The sequence below is a fragment of the Oreochromis niloticus genome, linkage group LG7, assembly GCF_001858045.2.
Source record: "Oreochromis niloticus isolate F11D_XX linkage group LG7, O_niloticus_UMD_NMBU, whole genome shotgun sequence".
Classification (NCBI taxonomy): domain Eukaryota; kingdom Metazoa; phylum Chordata; class Actinopteri; order Cichliformes; family Cichlidae; genus Oreochromis; species Oreochromis niloticus.
Window position 1 is genome coordinate 14,437,391 of NC_031972.2, and position 21,931 is coordinate 14,459,321.

The 21,931-nt window shown below is 39.0% G+C and overlaps 1 protein-coding gene across 1 annotated transcript; it reads right to left on the minus strand.

The window, feature by feature from the left end:
• Positions 1 to 557: 557 nt before the first annotated feature.
• On the minus strand, positions 558 to 15,421 carry agpat2 (1-acylglycerol-3-phosphate O-acyltransferase 2 (lysophosphatidic acid acyltransferase, beta)). The gene is made up of 6 exons (XM_005454514.4): positions 14,468 to 15,421; positions 9,076 to 9,209; positions 5,319 to 5,494; positions 5,113 to 5,208; positions 3,774 to 3,846; positions 558 to 3,654 (listed from the first exon to the last, which is right to left on the minus strand). Exons 1-6 carry the CDS (start codon positions 14,650 to 14,652, stop codon positions 3,497 to 3,499), a joined length of 822 nt encoding a protein of 273 aa, XP_005454571.1. The 5' UTR covers positions 14,653 to 15,421; the 3' UTR covers positions 558 to 3,496.
• Between the last annotated feature and the right edge of the window lie 6,510 nt (positions 15,422 to 21,931).

Consider the following 21,931-nt stretch of genomic DNA (forward strand, 5'->3'; position numbering starts at 1 on the left):
CATTATGAGAAATGATGCTTTACATAGATACAGTTTTGTACAATGATTGTTTTCTGTAGATAAATGGGATCATTGCTTTAGAATCAGAAAATCATTCTAGAAAATTCATAATTCCTAAAAGTACATCAATGCAATGTCTTTTCCCCCTTTTTGCTCCATGAAATTAGAATGTTTTAGGTCTCAGAACGCTTTTTGTGCTTCACAGTGCAACATGTCTGCAAACACGCATTCAAATGTCGCAGAGTTGATGTGGAATATTAATATGAAGTAGCAGAAAGGGAAAATAGAAACAAAGTACCTCCAGGTCTTTATGCCCCAACTTTAAGTCAGAGCGTAGTTTGCTGCTTATGTATGGATCTGGTCTGATGGTGTGCGGTGAACTTTGAGAACTTCTAGAAACAGCTGGAACAAACTAAGTTCTGTCGAGCCCCAGATTAAAGCCATTACTGCGGAGTCTCATACAGTAAGTACCTTTTCCACTGCTGATTTTAAAGCGAGTCCCAGAGGAGGGCAAGACAGGCATTTCAGTACATGACCAATTAAGAAAAGGAAAAAAAAAAAAAAAAAAAAAAATTTATTTACTTAATGTTATGCAAGGCATTCACATTTACCCAGAATATGTGAAATCAAGAACACATTAAATATTAACCGGATATTTATAATAGGCATCTATACCATGTGTGCATATATACACACACATACAATAAAGGGCCACACACACACGGCTCTGCAGGATGTCAGCTCTGTTTCTCATATCCATCTAAATTACACTTTAATAGCTTTGGTGAAAACAAACATCTTTTTTTATTTTCGCCCACCAGAACTCGGCATGAAAAGTGCTTTACGAATACTTTAATATGTAAGATATTGGAAAATATTCAGTTTGTAAACAACGGCCCTACGGGGGAAAAAAAGACAAAAGATTTAAAAAAAAAAAAAAAAAAAAAAAAAAAAAAAAAAAAACACAAAGGGAAGAAATTAAACAGGCAGGACTGTTGCAGAGCCTGTTAGCCAAAGCTAACAAATCACACACTCTCTTGTACAAAACACCCCCAACACACACAATGAACAGGGAATAAATGGATAGCACACTCCATTAAATAAATGTATATGGTATAGATAGTTTTTGGAAAGAAACCGATTTGGTAGAGTGCTTTTTGAACATTCGAAACACCTGCTGCAATGGTGAAGACTGGTCTTAGACAGTCCCCCCCCCAAAAAAAAACAAAACAAAAGGAATTAAAAAAAAAGAAAGAAAGAAAAACTAAAAGAAAAATATAATTATAATAATAATAATAATAATAATAAAGAACAGGTTGGTGAGTTATTAGTAGTGATTAATAGTAAGGGCTTATGATCCAAACTGGCTTTGGAACTTGCCTGAAATCCGATTAACATGTCACCAAAGCAGGGCTCACTAAAAGTAAGTGCACTCAACTACGAACAGCAACGCACGTAGCAGGGCGTACTACCAACGTACCCATAAATCCAGTCACATGAGCTCTCAGGAGGTCAGTGAGCACAACAAGGTTAGACTAAGCCTAATGCCTTGTGCCCAGCCCAATAAATCACCTACATTTGATGCCAAGTACATGCAAGGCAACGTCACACTTCTAATAAAGGAAGCAAAAGTCATTTAAAAAAAAAAAAAAAGCTGCAATTAGTAACAAACAAATGTCCTGAATGCTGTGGTACATTCTCAGAGTATGTTTGATGGGAAGAATTAATGATTTTTGTGGCTGTACTCTGAGCGAAGTGAAACTAAGACCTGGGTGTAAATGAAAGCGGTTCAGTCAGTGGTCCAAAGACATTTTCAGTACAAATCATAAAACAAATCCATTTCGAGCAAAACTCACCCAACGATGCCAACAATCAAAATTTGGGCCAAATTTTTGCACTTTTTCTGTTTAAATAATCTAATAGTCTCCAGTGAGGTTAAATAATCAGAACATCACAACTAAATATAATAACTTATTTTCATAGGATTTAAAAAAACAAAACAAAAAGGGCTTCCCATCATACCCAATCAATATAACACATTTTCAGTCATTAGATCCTCGAGTTTGTTAGTACTTTGGGATTCCTTGATTTAATCCTAATAAATGAACAAATACTAGAGATCTAAATCATCTCATAGGTTTCCTCCTCTTGTTTATGGCAAGAACTGCCTTAAATCATTTCATTGGGCCGGCAGTTAAGCAGACCGTAATGAGATAGTAATATTAAATAAAAAAAAACAAAAACCCCACGCACATTGGAAACCTCCCAAAACATCTTTGTCATGGCACAGCAGGAAGCTCGCACTTTGGAACAGTAGTAACGCTGAAACAATTGGACATTGCACTTAAAGAATTCACTTCTTTTGACACTTTGTATATGAGTAGGAGCAAAAAGGTGATCCTGAAAAAAAAACAAAAAAAAACAAAAAACAAAACAACAACAAAGCAAGAGTGTGAAATTAGAGTTTGAGTTTAGAGCACTGCTGGAGGACACTTGCTGCTCAATGCTGCAGACCGGTTGCTTCAATTCATTTTTGGAGAGAGAGACAAACTGGAAGAATGTACAGTGATACACCAACATACAACACACTGAGAAGTGATCAGTTCGCTTGAGTCCATAAATCCAGTACAGATGGGTGCTGTTGTTATACACGGTATCTTGCATTCCTTGCCTTCTGACATCATGAAGCGTGTCATGGAGCTATTGGTCATTGGGTTGATGAGCCAATGTGGATATAGAGTTCAATCCAGAGCGACAGAGCTAGAGAAAGTCGTGGGTGTCCTTTCCTTCCACACGCTCCACACTTTGTGGAGACCCGCACTCATTTTTGTCTTTGGGCAAAAGACTGGAATGCACAAAGGGGAGAAACAGAAAAAAAGTAAAAGCAAAGGAAGTAAGGAGATGGGGTACTTTGATTTTGTGTATGTCTGTTTAAGCATCCGAAGAGAACTAAAACCAAGGCAGCATGAGAGGAAAACATAAATATCCACTGACATTTATGATCAGAAAAACCCCCGCAAAATTTATCTGCTAAACAGAAGGCAAAACAGACAAAAGCAGGTGAAGATAAAAGGCCAAAGAAAAGTAGAAAACAGCGATAAAGTAAGACAATAAGAAAGCTGAGCTTTCCAAAGCAAGGATGAAAGGTGGACAGAGCCATCCGAAAGGCATGCATGAACAACACACACCCAGACTGTTCGGCTCGCCGTCCGTCATTCCGCTCACAAAGTGCAGAGCAGCTACTGCTGCTGGGACAGTGAGGGTCAGGACTGACTGTGCTGTGTGCTCAGGCAAGAGGTGGACCGGACCAGGCGTCAACTAGACATGAAGAGCTTTCATCACAAAAAGACTTGTGTCACGTTGTTTCCTGGCCAGGCGGTGGGACAACCTGGGGCGGAGAGTGGGGAGGTCTTGGGGAGGGGTGGGTCTCAGACATGGGGCTGGAAAAAAAAAAAAAAAAAAAAAAAAAACCAGGAGGCGGGTGGAAGATCAATGTTCAGTGCCTTACGGGCCCATTGCTCCGGGTTATGGAGTCAGAGATGTCCAGGAAAGCAGCACGCATCAGGTCAAAGGATTTGTCAGACAGGGATGACACGTCGTCTGAAGTCATCCCCTTTGTCTCAATCTTTGGAAGGATCTTCAATCTGATGACTCCTGCAGGGGCAAAAAAACCCAAAAAACTTTAGAGTCAGGAGTCTCGGGGAACATCAAGCTGTTGTTTTCATGTTATTGTCATTTGACCCTACACAAATTAAAAAGTTGAGGACCGTTACCTGATTTGAACTGCTTTTCTTTCCGTAGATAGAAGTTGCTGTAGGAGGAGAAAACGACAGGTATGATGGGTACCTGGAAAAAAACAAAAACAAAGGCAAAAATAAGAAAACAGACAGGAAAGAAGCCCCAAAAGGAAATGTTTTCTAAACCAATCAAAAAAAGGCCGAAATTCCTGATTAAACCAGCAGCACATTTCTTCAAACACACACAAACTCAGCATGACACAAGCATTCTCCATCTCCTCCACTCCTGCTAATAGAGGCCGAGTTGCTCTCTCTCAAGGCCCCGAGTGGCCCTTCAGCAGGGCTGAATGAGCCAAACGCGGCTCCCCCTGGGCGCTGTCCTGTTTCCACTCAATCTGGCTGGTCGGGTACGAATGAAAAGGCTGGACTAACTCAGCAGAAGCAAATGCAGAAAGAGAAACAGTCTCAAGTGTGTAAAAAAGAAGAAGAAAAAAAGCCATCAGGGAAAGGTGAAACAGACTGCATTCACCACATTTCAAATGGAGTTACTCCAGCACTTCAAATGCAAACAAAGTGCTTTTGTTAACATCCACTAAACACCGTTTGGAGAACGTGTTAGCAAGCGCTCTGAAGTGTAAGAACCTCTTACTAAAACGTTAATGTGTTTTCTAATGAGAAGCAGCAGGGCTTTATTTTTGCAGACTCTGGTGCACATCTGAACCCGACTGATATCGATCTTCAGCTGCAAGTTACAAAATCTGGGTTCACACATGCACACACCGTTGTAGCTTCATGGCTAGGTCTCATTCGAGAGTGTTTTTCTTTTTGCGTATGTGTAATTTATCCCACCTGTCTGACCCCGAGTGTTGCTATGAAACATTAACTGGAGAACAGAGACCTCCCACCTGCATGCACGCAGAGATAAAGCTCATAAATTTGCACAGCTGAGCTGCAGCCATTTTGAACTGGAGGTCATGTCTGCTGCTGTCCCACCAATCATTTTGTGAGAGCGCACTGGCAATGTATCAAACACAATGCAGAAAAAATATCACAGAAAATGAAAATGACCTGGCTGCAGCCCGGCTGAAAGCTGTGCTCTCTACTAAATTATGATTTCATAATTTAGTCTTGCCCCACATAAGTCTGCTAGCTCCCCCACGTGTCTGGAATCAGCCCCCTCACTATTGGGAACCCTAAGCTGGCAGAAGTTTCCTGAAATACCAACAGAATCATCACAGCCTGTCAGGGTTAAGAGAATAAATGGGATGTTTACATGTATGGATGAAGCAAAATGCTAGAAGAGCTCTAACACTCCCTCCCTCTACATACAAGGTAAAATTTAAGATCTTTAAAGTAAACAAATAAATAAACCTACTTGTGCCTGCACTGCCAGGTGGAAAGCACCCTTTTTGAAGGGCAGCAGGTCGCCATTTTGGTTACGAGTTCCCTCTGGAAATACCCACAGACGAATCTGTGAAAGTCATAAGACAAGGGTGATTTAATCATCTCACATTCTCCAACAAAGACTACAACAGAACCTAGAGATGAAGATGTTTCTTGTGTTAACTGGAGGCAGGTTACCTGGTCGTCCAACATGGTTTTGGCGGCGTCAGCCATCACGCTTTTGGCATCGCTCGTCTTCTTGCGGTTGATGAAGACGATCCCGCCCAGCCAGCAAATGAGGCCCACTGTACCGGCGTAGACCAGCTCCTTCTTAGCAATTGTGGTGCAGCGGTCTGGTAGGATCTCCATCAAGCCTGACAGACAAAGCAAGAGACTTAACCTTCAGGATCATGAAACTTTTAGAACCATCACAGCTACTGTATGTACATAGTGGTTTGTTTTGGTTTTGGCAAGGAAACAACAGCTCATCATTTCCATTTCCAACATCATTTCCAAGATGTCTTTGTGCCATGTATGATAGACAACTCTAGGACAAACAGGGCTTGGCTGTACTCCCATGTAATACCACTTTGAACCACAAGATGGTGCAGTAAGTCCAATCTGCTGTGCCCAAAATGAGATATCCCAGATGTTAGCTCAATACTTGTAAAGAGTTCATGATTCTATCACACTCACCTGACTTATTTTGGCAGCTAGAAGAGCACAGAGACTGCAGTTTTTCAAAATTAAACATATTTCAAACATCCATAAAAAAAATAATAATAATAATAAAAATGTAATGCTATACAACAACCTAGTGAAACGGTGACACCTTGTGGTGACAGTTTTTACTCAGTTTTTTACAAAAACTACTTCTAAAACTAAAATATAAAAATAATAAATTAAAATAAAAGTTAAAGACATTGCAGTTAAGCACACAGCTTTCTACTAGCAGTATGTAACTGCTCTGTAGCTTCAAAGTCTTCTAATATGACAAGTTACAGAGAGTCAATAAGAACTTGTGCTATAATAAATTGTCTTCCTTTCAGTCATTAAATAATACCCCAAATGCAATGCACTTATACCATAGAGACTTTAAAAATACGCCCTCTCAAAGCTGAGAGAGAGTCCACCTGTGGCACGTATTTGCACATGAGGACGAAGAGCTGGATATGAACTCTGATAAGCGATCAGAATGGGATATCTGTAGCACCGCCACATGTCTGAAGTGGTGCTATCTTGGAAGGGGATAGCACCCAAACTGAAATCACATGTTTCTGCCTTTTGATTGTAACTCATTCAGAGAAGGATCAGTGACCAGATGAAACATCCATGCTTTGGACTCTTTGTCTCATCTCTTTATAAGATGTTACTCTGAAAACAGCAGGTGAGCAGATGCGTTTAAACCAAGCTGAAAAAGCAGCTCAGAACGGTGAAGACACTAATATAACATCCGCTCTAGCATCAGCATCTTCTAATGGCTGGGGTGTAGCAGTTGGCATGGCAACTTGGACGCTAAACAAACCACATGCTGAGTTTTGTCAGTGCTAATTAGACGCCTAGCTCTTCCTCTGCTATCACTACCCTGGCCTTGAGCCTGCCCTAATCACTCATGGGTGCTGAAAAACCCTCTTCCCCCACACACTGATGGAGAGAAATCATCCCTCAACACTCAGATTTAGAACAGGGAAGAATGAGATACTGTTAAAAGATATTTCAACTATCAACAATACAAGCTGAAGAAAATAAATAAAAGAAGAATCGAAGCCTTTCTACAACATGCTTTTGTTTCCGACCAGTGTGTAGCTCAGATAGGGTTCTGTGAGGCCTACATTTTATTGATACAGTAAGTGATCAGTACGTAAAGAATGTTTTCTGAAGCCACATTAAAAACCCATACCAATGTAACAGGTTCTTTCTGTGCCCGTGCTTTGCTTCTTTACCAAGTTTTGTATTATTCAGCTTGCTGAGAAGCAAACAGCATGTGATCCCCTATCAGCAGAGGTTGTGAAAACTGTTCTGTTCTGACAAGCACTGTGTACCAACACAAAGCTGGAATGCAGTAATCTAACAATTGGCCTAGTTTTAACATGCCTACTGCCTGTCTGACAAACCAGAAAAGGTGCCCGTTGCTAAAGTAGGTGGGAGTGTATACACCTGGAAGGCCTTAACATTTGGTTCCAGTAAGTTGTGAGTAGCCTGTGCAGACTTTCCCTTAATGACCAAAGCAATAAAGCTGTAACAGTGGAGCAGCTAGTCTTGCTCCACTGTTTGCTGGCTGATCTAAACTAAACTGTAACAGGATGAGACCAGATCACAGTCTGGCTCCATCACGGCTGCCACAGACAATCCTGCAGTCTGATCACAAAGTGTTTTCACATGGCATAACCTACAATGTAGCCCTTTATTATTTACATATTCCCCAGTTCCTGTTTGCACACAAAGGAACGAGTGTTAAAGTGGAGCACGGCTCAAAAATAGTAGCTACTGAGATCCAGAAAAAAAGAATTGTTATGTATAACCATCGTGACATAGAATAATGATAGTAATAGTAGTATAATGACTCTCAAAAGGAGAGACCAAGGATAAAGTTTGACACAAAAACAAGTTGCATCTGGTACTACATCTGCTGGAACTGAGCCAACTGCAAACATCCGTACCAGTTAGCTGGTTGCTTTTGCGCTTTCACACAGGCTTGAGTTTAGCCATCACTACATGCTGACTAGAATAGACAGGTGACATGAACTCTTCTGATATTCAAGATTTGTTCTTGTATTAGTTAAAATGCATATTTTGTGGTTTTGCCAGCGGTTTGAATGAAGATGCCAACTTGTCTGTAGATACCGGGGAACTAACCACAGACAGGTAGTGAAACTTGAAGAAGAGCGATAAACTGGAGCTGCAAAATGCCTCCAAAGTAAAAGTTGTGCCACTGAACACATTTCCAAAAAAAGCACAACATTTTCCCATTTCCAGTTTGTGTTTCACATTTCAGATTTTCGTAACTGCTTGGTGATTAGTTGGCAACTGTTTGCAGACAAGTTGGCATCTTCCATCTTACAAAATGTACAGGTGATGAGAGTAATCCGCTAGTGACCAGCGCAATCACAGTAATCCTATACCTCTGTGTTCAATTTCACCAAGATTTTCACCAAGACACAAAACCGCCCTCCTAAATACATTTTTAGCACTATTGGGCCCCTGATTGGTCTCTCCGCCAATGTGATTGGTGCAGACATTAAATTATCGAGCCTCATCGGCTGATGGCTATCAGCTTTTCCTTTCCTACTTTAGGTCATGAGGTAGACAATTGCCACATGTATATTAAGGTGCAGATTCAAAAATTTCCATGGTTGGAGCTTAACGATACAATTCTTCCATCTGGGACTCATGCATCTACTGCAGAGGAATGCTGCTCCTCCAACTAAAATGTTCAGGACTGCATGCATCATATCTGGTATCAAGTTGCTCAGGATGAACTGGACTCACTGTAAAACAACTCTTCCCTGGTGAGGATTCTCTCTTTTTCCTACTCTTGGTTTGTTTTCTTGAGTCTGTAGGGCTTAAAAACACAAAAACTACAGCTGAGACAAATCTACCATCCGCATGACTGTCTTGCTTTATTCCTCCTCTCAGATTAAAAGTCGGTGTATAGTGAGAAACAGATGAGACAGGCTGTCACTGCTAAACTCTCAACACATGTTTCAATCTGATATTTATGACCATTTATAAGTAGAGGGTTGAATGCATTACAGGCCTACCTGATGACAGAGCAGTAAGGACACATCCTGCATGGGTACAAATGCCCTAAGCAGGATCCTAGCAATTCCCAGCCAGCTGGACCTTTACTGCACACCCTTCTCTTTACCCACATGTCCTTTCTGTCTGCTTCACCAATTATATTTCTTGCTAAAATGCCAAATGTCTGTCTTCAGAGAAGCACTAAAAGACTCACCCAAAACATCCAGGGAGCTCTGGTGGTTCGAGATGACAACGTAGGGACCCTCGGTCTGCAGATGCTCCCAACCGCTCACTTCAAATCGAAGACCCAGCAAATATTTGACGTGTCGAACCATGAAACGGATGATCCTAAGAGAGGGAAAGGTTCAGTAAAGTGAGTATGTATTGGTTACTTATGATGTCAGTGTATCGCATATTAAAGCCCTGTGAAACGTAGAAGGCAAAAGCGGAATGTGTCAGGTAATATAATCACAACCATTTTTAAACACATAGGCTAAATGAATCATGTTCAACACCCCTTTTAAGCTTTGGTTTTTTCCTGGTTGGGTAAATAATTACTTGCGCCAAGTATAACGCTCCAGTAACCATCGAGAAAGAAATGTTCATACACCTTCCTGATGACAAACATTACATACAAGAACACACAGGCTTTGATTAGTCAAAGTAAATGCACATTTGTATTTATCGGAACATTTAATTTTTTTATCTTGTTGCAAGATAGTCACTATCTGTCTTACTCTGATAGGCAGGTAGTGAACAGTCCATTTATCAGAGCTAGTCTGCTGACAACAACAAAAACAGCCGTCTTTTGACCTTACAATAACTTACAAAACTATAGGCTTCCATGGGAGCTCTCTCCAAGTATCACAAAAATCTGTTTGTAGTTAGGGTTAAAAGAAAAAAAAAATGTTACAAGGAAATTTTACTAGAAACTGTCAGGGCATTTATGACCTGACAGTTTGCTGATGCAATGGACAAGGAAAAAAGAGAAAAAGAAGAAGAAAAAAAATTCAACAGAAACAAGGGTTTTTTGGGCTCCGCTGTGCATGATTACTCAAGTTCAATGATGACGTGATTACTGTAAATGTTTGTTAGTCAGCATGTGCTTGTTTATAACTGTGATTTGATGATCTAACAAAGTCAGTTTTTTTTAAGCTTTTCTTTCCCCCTTGCAACTATTAAAAGCCTGAAACTGTCTGATTCACCAGATGAGATCTATTGGGACTTGTGAAACTTAACCTTTGTAGACACAAACATGATAACAACTCTGACCTCTGTTAAGACAAATCCAAGGTGCCCGCTGGCTTGGCTTGGAAAACTTTCAGTGTGATTTTTAACAACCATGATGAGCTCAGGCAGAGTTCACACATCATGAAAACACTACTTTACATTTTCAGCTAAACAATCATACTCCCATAACATTCTCCATGCTAAAGTGTACCACTAAAAACTGGCTTCTGTCAATAATCTGAATGAAATTTCTCAGAAAAAGAGCAGAGCCACTACCAATCTGGCCTCAGGAAGAGAAATCTCTCTTCTATACATAATACTTAAAGAAGAGACCTCGCTCATCCCTGAATCGTATTCTCTCTGGAACACCTTCCTCTGTTTGTTGTCACAAAAACAAACTATCCTCCTTGTAACGTGTGGTAGTTTTCTTGCTAAACCAGCTATTACAGGAACCGCACTCATCTTCAAACTGTGCTTTCATTTAAGCTCAGTTTCATGACTGCACACAAAATGTGTCCATTGACTAAAACATCTACCCAACTACTTAAAACCATCTTTGAGCAAGTTTCAGCTATAACGTATATCCAATGTCACACATACTCACTGAAAACTGTACCACTAATGCTAATAATGTGCCATGAAGGAGCAGCTTTAAGCATTTAGGCACATCGAAACTCAATACTGCTAACTCAAAAGCAGGAGTATCAAACATAAGGCTCGGGGCCCAGAATTGGCCCGGCAAAGACTCCAACTTGGTTCGCTAGATGGCTTTGGAAAATATGAAGGGCAATATATTTTGGACTTTACTGTATTTTTTAAAATAAATTTTACACCCTTTTCTGCTGACAAAGGCCTCACATGCAGAGTCTTTTAAGAATTTTATAGTGATTCTACTCTACTACAAGTATTACCTAACAGACAAGCAAAACATTTTAAAAATTAAATAAAAAATTTTTTAATGGGAACTACCAGACTATTCTTATAAGAATATACATTGGACATAGTTTCTTACTAAAATACAGCAAAAAAGGTCTTTAACCACCCTTCATGTCTTTATATTTTGTAGGAAATATAGGACATAAGTACTGTATTTACTGAAATGTGCAAGCATACATGCGACTACAACATAAAGAGCAAATAAACTGAGTTTGTGCAATTCTAACAAGCTGGAAGTTAATATTTGGTATAACCAGCTTTATTCTTCAACACAGCCTGAACTCTCTTAGACAATCTTTCTTTACCATTTGAACAATTTAAAATTGGTTCTTTGAGAAGTTATAATGTATAACATAATAGGTGCCCTTTTTATGTTTTAAGTGGCCTTCAGGCAGAACCATTACTCAACCACTTCAAAATAAAAATACAACACAGTCTGGCTCCTTGGAAACAAAATATAAAGAAGTGGTGGTACGCGATTTCTCAGAACCATCTTCTGATGACTGTAGTAGACTTTGGTTCAACTTGCATATATACGCTTGACTGGTAATCTACAGGAAAAATCTTGTTAACCTTTAAACTAGAGTAGTCTTTTGGTTATCTTACAACATAGCAGTGCAGTGATAACACATTCGGTCTGAAGTAAAAGCCACAGGTTATGCAACGATATAGTGTTGCAGCAACTCTAAGTATGTTCAAGGGTAATAAGTGACCTCTGTTGAATGATATTTTATGATCAATCCACTAAGCATTCACTTTGGTTCACTTCATTATCAGCAACCCAGAGAGTGCAATCAAATTTGAACAAGAGGATAAATCACATGCAATCTGGCCACTCCAAAGGTCAGCCTGACCTGTTTTGCCAAAATGTAAAACTGCCAATCTTATTGAATTTACTTATAAGTTTAAGGTCAGTAGGTTGTCCAAAGGGCAAGAATCTAATGACAGTCTCAGGGTGACAGAGCTAACAATTACTTTGATCAGAAATACTATGGCAAGAAAACTGGTTGTTTTCAATACAGCATGTTGAGTGGCAATATTACTCCTTTACCAAAAAGACAGGGCCACTGATCTCCCACTGATGTTCGACACCATTACACAGCATGGAACATGAGCTCATGCAATTGTGAGTGAGAAAACTAAACCCCTGTCCTTTATCTGTTGTCATGAGATCCTACCTAATAACTAATGCTGGACTCATACCCAGAAGTAGCCATTCACATAAGTGATGGATAAAACAGAGTTTCAATTAAATGTAAACTAATGGATGTGTTTCAAGAAATGAAAGCACAACACAAGCTGTAACTTGATGCTTTACAGATGTTATTGACTGAGCGAACTCATGGACACCTGCTGTGGCCTACAGGTTTAATTCAGAGGTAAAGTGACTGGAAACCCACAAGTCTTCAGGCTTTGGTGTGACAGTAAATTTAGGTGACAGAACCCTCTGAATTACAGTGCTCTCTCTTCCAGTCCTGTCTGCCATGTAAAATATCCATCCAAAAAGTCAATTCATTCCCTATCTCAGGTCTGACCTCAGTTCGCTCACTTTGTCACAGACAACCGGTCCAGATAACCTCTGCACTGACAGAACGGTACACTGGTGCAACATGACACCACGGGCACAGCTAACATGACTGTGACACTGTTATTCCTGGAGCACTGAGGCAGTAAGGTCTGCTGTTGTAACAGACATTGCTGCTGTCAGCAGTTCAGGGCCAAGTGAGGTTGCATTGAGGATGGGTCTGATAACTATTCAGTAACCCAGCTCCAATCAGGGGAAACGTGCCATCTGGCATCTGTCTCTTCAGGGTAATTACTGAAATGCAATCATTTGTGTGCAGCAAGCCATCACCACTGACTAGATTTAACCAACCACACAACAACACCCCCTACAACGTGAACACCAACACTGAAGATGTGTTACATTCCTACAGTAAGGATCAGTTGACTGCTTTTTGTGTCAGGTGTAAAATAACGTCTTTGTAAAATGTTTAACATTTTGCCCCCTGACACAGATATAAACTGAGGCAGATAAGACAGAAATATGAAGTTAAATCAGCACTACTAGTAACTATTGCTTCAAGAAATGAGTCACTCCTTTATACACACACACACACACACACACACAGATTTAAAAAGACAGGACTAATTGAGCGGATACAGTGCTAGATTACACATTCAGAGGGCACAAATCGGTGGACACTTGTATGGGTTGGGATTCTAAGAAAGTGCCTGCAGGAAATACACTGAAAATATCCGCTATCTAAAGATATTATTGCTTTTCTTGCGTTAAGATTTGCCAAACATTTTAAAATAGTGCACAGGGTTCATCTTAGCAAATCAAAATTGGCAAAGATGTATCCCCAGATTGACCCAACGTGCGAAAGATGTAAATTGGCAGAGGCGACCTTGATCCATATGTTTTGGTCCTGTCCCAAAATACAAAAGTTCTGGGTGGATGTCTGTGGGGCTTTGTCATGCATATTTGGGATAAGAGTGCCGCTTAATCCACTTCTATTTTCATTTGGGGTCAATTCCGATGGTCTGGCACTACCAGCAGGTGGTCAAAGACTTATTGCCTTCTCTACACTACTGGCAAGACGTCTGATACTTTTGAAGTGGAAGGACGCAGCCCCGTCCACAGTTTCGCATTGGGTTAAGGATGTACTATTTCATCTTAAATTAGAGAAAATTAGGTTCGTTTTGAGAGGCTCTGTAAATAAATTTAATAAAGTCTGGAAACCCTTTTTGATATTTTTTGACCAACCATCTACGCAGGTTCAGGAATGACATTTATTTATTTATTTTTAATTATATTTGTTTGCTTATTTTTCCTTCCTTCTTGTTCTGTATACCTTGGCTGGTGTTATTTTGCACTGACCGTAAGTTTTTTCTTTTAAACTTTTGATTACTTGACGGCGAACAGGGGTGTTGTTTGTTAGGGTGGGTTTTTATTTTTATTTATTTATTTTTTTTCTCCCCTCTTTTACTTTTATTTGATGCTTTGTATTTTTGTATTTCATTGTGGAAAATAATAAATATATTAAACACTAAGATTTGCCAAACATTAACCCAGCATGAACACAACGTCACATTAGCACCCTGATTTTTAGCTAATGTCCACTCGCCGTTACTGCCAATGTGTCAAGCGAGCTAATAGTAGCATATGAATGATAGAGAAAAATGCATTGGGAATTTCTTTACTTTCTGCTTATTTTTTGTCTTTCAAATTTCACACAGTTTGGCAGGAAACACCTCTTCCGCCACATTGCTGTAACGGTAACTTAACTCCTCGCAACAATGAGGCCATTATTGTTTCTGCTGAGATTAAAAACCCGAATGCTTCAATATAAACAACCACTGTTGCTAGCCAGCTAACGAGCTAGCGCGGGCTAGCTGTCAGACGGCGCCGCGAGCGACATTTCTGCAAAACTCACCTCATGTTTTCAATGTCTCTGCCTCCGCTCTTTAGTATGCACAGAGGTATAGCGATGAGGGCCAAGACCATCATCCAGGCCACGTAAAAGAACTTTTTGAAATAAAAAACAAACGTGCTGCTGGTGCACATCAGGAGCGGAATAATCATGAGCAGCAGCAGCGGTATCATCCACAGCACATCCATAGCGAAACAGCCGCAGAAACTAGCAGCAGCACTGACTCACGCGGGGTGTTTCTGGATGAGGAAGCCGCTAACGGTTTCAGCCAGCTACGGTGCAAGGGACGGAGGGACGGACCGCGACCCCGACAAACATTTACACAGTGAAGTATTCCTTCAGGAAACCACGGCGGCGGCTGTGCTTCACTCTGGCCCGACAAAATGAACATGAAGCGCTGCTCATCTGTTGCTAAATGGTATCGTGAGGTGGAGTCAAATCGTCATCGGTTGTGAGTTCTTTCTATTTCCGGTTGCTTGGCCACTAAATGGTCCGATGTCACCAGAGATGGTCAGGTATCGACAGAGATTTTGGTGTTACAAACCACACATCAATTATTATGGCAGTAGTTGTTTAAACTTGGAAATAATTTCTAGATACAGCCACAGCTCCCCTATTTATTTATTTGGTACGACTGCGTGTTCAAAATTTTTAATTCAGCCTCCAAATGGTCATCCTTACTTACAGTAGTTTCACAGCCGATTACAGCACACCATGTGTAATTGGATTAGCAGTGATAATCCAGTCCTCAACTATAATCTGACACTGTCCGTAGCCATGATCATGAAGTTTCAGCGACGTCCAAGAGCTCTGCTTGACATGATTTGGAAGATTAGGATCAATCGGTCATTAATCCTAATTTAATATCCTAATCAAGGACTTTAAACTTGGCACTAGAGGCAGTAACAAGGCTGTCTAATTTGCACTATGTGTAAGCGGTGAATAAAATGTAATGTGTAGGCATATGAAAACAAAACTGTGATTAAAAACATTAATGGAATATTTTTGATCAGCTTTTTTTCTGTTTTTTTTTTAATAGTTTTTTTTTGTGGACTTCATATTACCCACAAATTAAATGACTTAACTGTATTTACAAGTTGGTAATGTTTGCTTTTTCACTGGTAGGGTGTGATGGTGTTTAAACTGGAGTTTAAGCAAACACACTGGTCATGGGTGAAATATTCAAACAGGCTCACTCTTTCACTGTAAAAGATGCATGTACAGACATCTGCACACTTATATCTATATAATGGCTCCCACGTTCACAGTTGCATTTTTTAACAGTACAATTTATTATCAGAAATACAATATATGACTTTCCAAGTTAGAGAAAGATCTTGAGGGGTAAACAGCGAAGAGATTAAAGGTCTTTTAGTGATATCTGGTGTACCGTACTAAATGTACTAAATACAAGAATAACTCCACTTGATAATGTAGCAGTGGTTATGAGTCCATCCATTTGGACGAGTAAAGCAAGGTGAACACGGTGGAAACTGGCAGTCTGAATGTGCAGTGGAACCACTGCTTAGGAAAGGTGGCATGATTTTGCAATTTCCAGTAGAGCTGGAGGTTATCCAAGCTCTCTGTTGCACTAAATACACACTGAGGTTCAAAGCACAGGGGAGATCTGGTGATTCTAAATTGGTATAGATGTGAGGTAGATAAAATGCCCCAGATAGTAAGATGACATTAAACTGATGTAGAGTTTTCATCCACATTATCATTATAGTCAAGATTGAAATCTCAGTGCTATATAAATGTTGGATCAATGTTAAAATACTGATGAAATCTGACAGTGTATGTGTATGACTGTGTGATTTATAGTTGGAAAGTTGTTATCAGTTGGACTGTTCCATCGCACCCCTCTCACAGTGGTACACCCCATCTGTACATATATTGCTGAACATGCAATACATTGACACATATTGTAGATGTATGACTGTCACCATGGTCATTATTAGACACATCAAAAATGTCATTAACTGAAGTTAGATTGCTAACGTAACTGATACTAAAGGCGGATTATATTAGCTAGGATGAGTTAGTGAAACAGAGAGAGATGTCTTAGGTGGAAAATTTCAAATCTGACCAAAGTATGCCCTTTCCTTAACTTTTTCATGTCCTTCATTCACTTTTTGGTTTTGCTTTCTTTTGTAGATGAAGCGACTCGGCAAATTGAAGCAGTGACAGTCTGTGAGTTCTCCTTTAACTATAGGTAGCTCCCAGTTAGGATCCAGACTAGAGAAGGACATCATTCAGTGCAGGAGTGAATTCACCAAAATTATTGTAAACTAATCTTGATTTCATAAATTAATTAGCCTGATGTAAAGTTGTCTTTTGCTGCTTATATGTTAGAGACTAGTCTTTAATAGAACTGTTAAAATGTTTTAATCAACACCATTACATCATTTATCACAATATTAGATAAGTAAAATATATTAATCTGAAGTATTTTAGGTAATTTGTTTTGTTTAACATCAGTTGAATTTCCACTTATGTCCTCTTGGTCTTTAGTAGTTACTTTCACATTGTTTTAATATTAACTGAGGGTGCAAAAGTGGTCAGAATTCAATGAAAATTAAGTTGGCAGCGTGGCGGACCATCAGGGTTTCCACTCACACCCAGCAAGAAGAAAAGTGGGATGAGTAATGTTTCTGGGTTCTAGGAGATGTTTTGGCACGTTGTGAAACCAGTTGAGTGAAGCTGAGATTAAAGTTGGAGTAAAATGTGAGTTTTCGTGTCATCCTTACATACCTCCATAACAGTATAACTCTGATTTAACGTATATTAAATTATTGTTTGCTTTCTGGGGTGACTAGTGACAACAGTGACGATTAGATGCCCACATTAAATTATTTGGCTGCCATGAGCAAATCTGACAATGGAACAAAAGAACCACAGCAATGAAATTACAACTACTCACACTCATGTGAATACAATTCCCAAATGTATAAAATACAATTCACACCAAACCATATTATCCTGGGTTACAATATCCTATTAAACAGTATATAAAAAACAAATGCATATTAGTGCTGTCAATAGATTTTTTATTTTTATTTTCGCCTGTCCCATTTGGTTCTTTTGCCATCAGAATTATTGTCTAAAGGCAAAGAAAGATGCCCAACGGATTTACTTTACCAAATGGACCATCCCGGCCTTGCCGTATTGGTCTATTTGATTCACCTTTGCTTTTATTGTTTATTTTATTTTATTTTCACTTGCTAAATACGGGACAGACTTGACTGGGGAAAAGAAAAGGGAGAAAGAAAGAGGGAAAGAAAAACAGCAGGGAAGAGGAACGCTGATAAAGGGCAAAAAACAAACAGACAAAAAATACATATATCAATCACCTGGATCACCTGTTGAGAAAGAAAAAAGAGAAAACAAGCAAAAAAAAAGAGCAATATAATAAACAACATCATTGCGATGATCTATGTGAATATAACAGTAAATACTAAATATTGAATATTATTGTGCAGCACGTAAGATCGACAGCGCACAGTGTGCTTTGAGGTAGGAGCCAAAAAGGGTGTAGTTTGTGTGTGTGAGCACCCGTGTGTACCTGTGAGCATGAGCGCGCTTGTATTTAACAGGTTCCTTCATGTAATGATCTGCTAGAGGATGTGGGGAGCCATAGCCCCGTCTTCCAGGGCATGAAGCAGGTATGGAGGAGATCCAGGCTCCAGACATCCAGAGGCCCTCAGAGCACAAGAGACCAAGGAAGACCAACGGAGGGGCAACCGTGCCACTATCCCGGAAAGAGCTGAGGAGAGCCCCAGATGAGGGGTCACTCAGCAGCCGCGGAGCAGAAGCCAGGGGGGGTTGCAGTGACGTGCCCATGAGCTCCGCCCGCAGCCAGCTGTGCCAGAGTGACCGTCAATAGATTAAAAAAATTAACTAATTAATTACACAATTTTCTGTAATTAATCGCGATTAATCACAATTACTTGTTCAGTAGGCCGGTTGCAATTACATTTTTTCAATTTATATTTAAGCTTGTAACTGGAATTTATGCAATATAATGAAGTAAATGCAGAATAAACACAAAGAATGTGTGCTTAATTTCAAAGAGAATTTGAATAGTTTTCTTCAGTCTTTTAGCATTGGTTCTCTCCTGTGAAATACAACTGTTTAAAAAACCTATATACTAACAGGTAAGTATATACTAATATATTATATATATATATATTAGTGCTGTCAAACAATTAAAAATTTTAATCAGATTCATCACAGGGTTACTGTGGATTAATTTTGATTAATCACGATTAGATATTCATTTTTATTTTATATTAATCACATTTCATTTTGCATGAGCAAACAGAATCGAGAAAAAAGGGAAAAAATATACACTTAATATGTTTATTGAACATCTTGAACATTCATATTAACAAAACACTCTGTAAACATTTATCCACTCTCTCTGTCACTCTTTGGGGAGGCACTTCAAGTCCATAAAATGAGGAACCAAAGCTATGTAAAGAGTGTCAGTCAATATGTCCGAGGTAGACTTACTGAGTCCCCGATGCTCCGTGACTGGTTTGTCGCAAGCTGGGTGACGCGTTAGAAAAAGTGCTAGCTGCATCCCCAGCTAACGTATTCGCATCAATGTGATATTTTAAGCTGGAGGTGCTTCAGTGAAAAGAAAATTCCTTCTTGCACAATGTGCATAATACTTTATGTCAGTCAACTGTTTCGTCTTGTTATTTTTTTTTAAAAAAAAACTCATCAAGAGTGCATTTATCATCTTCCATATTGAGTTGACTGGTTCAGCTGCCCATTTGCGCATGTGCGAAGGTAACTCTACCTGCCCGAAATGCGTTGACAGAAACATTTCAGAAATTTTGAGTCATTCTCCACTCCAGATGCGTTACTTGCGTTAAAATTTTTTAATCGCGTTGACTGTGATGGCGGATTAATTTGCGTTAACGCGTTAATTTTGACAGCACTTTACATATATATATTTGTTTCATGTATGTTTTTCCAATGACTATTTTTTTAAATAAAAGGTTAAAGAAAAAAAATCCCCATTCATATATGTCATGTGACAACCTAATTCCTATGACATCATAAACTTTTTTTGCCAGGCCCCCCTTTTTTACAAGAAAAATGTTCGCGCCCCCCTCCCCCACAAACACATCCTCCAAACACACACACACATATTTTGTTTACAAACTCCATTGCGGTTTATTTCACACCTCAAACATTTAGTAAACAATTAAGCAAATACAAGTAAACGGCAATAAATTACAGGTGGTAATAAAATATACTACTAACTCTTTTATGCTACGTCCACACCTACACGGGTATTTTTGAAAACTCAGCTGTTTCTATGCATTTGGGCTTTTCGTCAACACGTAAACGGCGTTGCGATTCACCAAAAACGGAGATTATTTAAAACTCCTTTTTTGCGTTTACGTGTGGACGAGGATTACAGAGTTCGTCACGCAACGTCAAAGGTATGTGCCTCTTTTCACGTCACGCTGTGCGCCACGTTATTGTTTACATGAGATGAATTGCAGAATGGCAGATAGAGACGAAATACTGTTAATCGGACTATCTGCAGGTTTTACACGCTTACATACACACGCAGTTACTGTCCCTCCATTTAGAAAGGCAGAGGCCTAACGGTGTGATTATTTTACGTGTAGTTGTTTTTTTTCCTGTGTAATAATATTCAACATTGCTATCAATACATTTTTCAAAAAATGTCTCTCTGTGCAAAATGGGTTTAAACACATAAACAGCTGTGAGATACTGTTTGTCCGTGATTTGAACAGGGGGAACAAATTACGGCAGGATCAGCCTGATATTATTTGTATCCCACTGTAACTTTACTGTATAAAGAGCTAACATGTCCAAAATGTCAGGAGTAGTTAGTTATTACAAGAAGTGTTTGTGAACTAAAAATCAAGAATGTGGGATACTGTTTGTCCGTGATTTGGAGAGCCCAGCTCGTGCTCCCGACACAGGGAAAACTAATTTTGCAGGAGAGACCTACCTTGGCACTTGTGCAGGTGAAGCCAAAGGGAAGATATGTTTCACCATATTTTCTAGTCTTTGGCTTGGAAGGAAGTTGGTTTGGAAACATATTTGGCGATGCTTCATCTCCTGCTTTGCGTTTGTGTGGGAGCCCCGAATGCCAGGGTCCCCACTAACATACAAAGAAAGCAATATCAGATGTTCTCAGTGGCAACATGGCAGTGTCATGTTAAAGCTGGCTTTAATTATTGAAAAACAGATGTGTTCGTTAAATTTACTATATGATTTTTTTTTTTAAAAATGCTGCAGATTTGGTGACAAGTTCAGTAAAATCAGAAACTTGATTTTTCTTTGTTACATAATTGATAATCTGTGCAAACATGGTGCAATGTAGTGCAGGATTTGGTAAAAAATTGTTAGTGGCAAGTGACAATGTTGTAAATGTGATCATTTGAAAATGTAAGTACTTGCAGAGAATTATAGAACTATAAAGTGTTGCATGTTTTTATTTATCTGTTTCCTACCTTGTTAAAACATTGTTCATATGGTGAGAAATCATTAACATAATCAGTGTCTTTACATAGATCATATCATTAATTATTAATGATAACATAGAGTTAAATATAATTGAGCAAATTTGTTATTTCAGAAGTGTGTATCAAACTAATAACCCTTCAAATTAATCAGTACCCAAGAAGTAGCTCTCAGTTTCAAAAGGGTTGGTGACCCCTATTTTGGATCATTCAAATTAAAATAATTGGGAATTAATTTTTGTGACATTGATAGTAGTGTCTTACAATTTGACATACGTTATTATGAGGTCAGACTCAATCAGTGCTTCTGGCACCAGTCTGACTGTACTGTAAACTAATGAAAAATGTCTAAACTAATAAACTCCATCTGTAGTTCTGTTTGAACATTTTGTACAGACTCCTGACATTGTTTCAATGGTTCTAAAGTTTAGATGGACACTGTTACAACTGCCCCCTAAATAAGTAAGGCTTAAATATATATATATATATATATATATATATATATTTATAAAATCTCTGCTTTTCATCAGTCTTAATAATGCATATTATGCATGTGTTTCTCTTGTATTAAACATCTGCTGAAATTCTGGCCGGTTACATAAGGGAAACAACTCTGTGTTACTTGTCTATTCCTTTCTTTATTGAGTGAAACAAACCACGAGATCATGACAGATACTGGTAATAATGTAAAACATAAATGTGCTGCCCCACTACACATGCAGTTATCACCCGTTTGTTGCTTTTATTCTAAAGATGAATTATTCTTGAATGAAGACATTGATTTGAGACAAGAAAAAATATGGTTGATTGTGTTTATTGTTAGTTAAGAAAAGTTAAGTGAGGGTGAAAAAAGAAAAGAAAAAAGATGAAGAAGGCAGGGGAGAAAGAAAAAATGGAGAGTGATGGAGAGGTGGTAGGAGAGAAAGGGAGAAGAGATGAAAATAAAGGGATA

Bases quoted from the DNA above. Each gene is read 5' to 3' on its own strand.
- agpat2 (XM_005454514.4), bottom strand. From the start codon at position 14,652: ATGGATGTGCTGTGGATGATACCGCTGCTGCTGCTCATGATTATTCCG. The intron at 5,209-5,318 runs GTAACCTGCCTC...TGACTTTCACAG, and splicing joins AAACCATGTTGGACGACCAG to ATTCGTCTGTGGGTATTTCC. The intron at 3,847-5,112 runs GTAGGTTTATTT...GTTTTTTTCCAG, and splicing joins ACCTGGCAGTGCAGGCACAA to GTACCCATCATACCTGTCGT.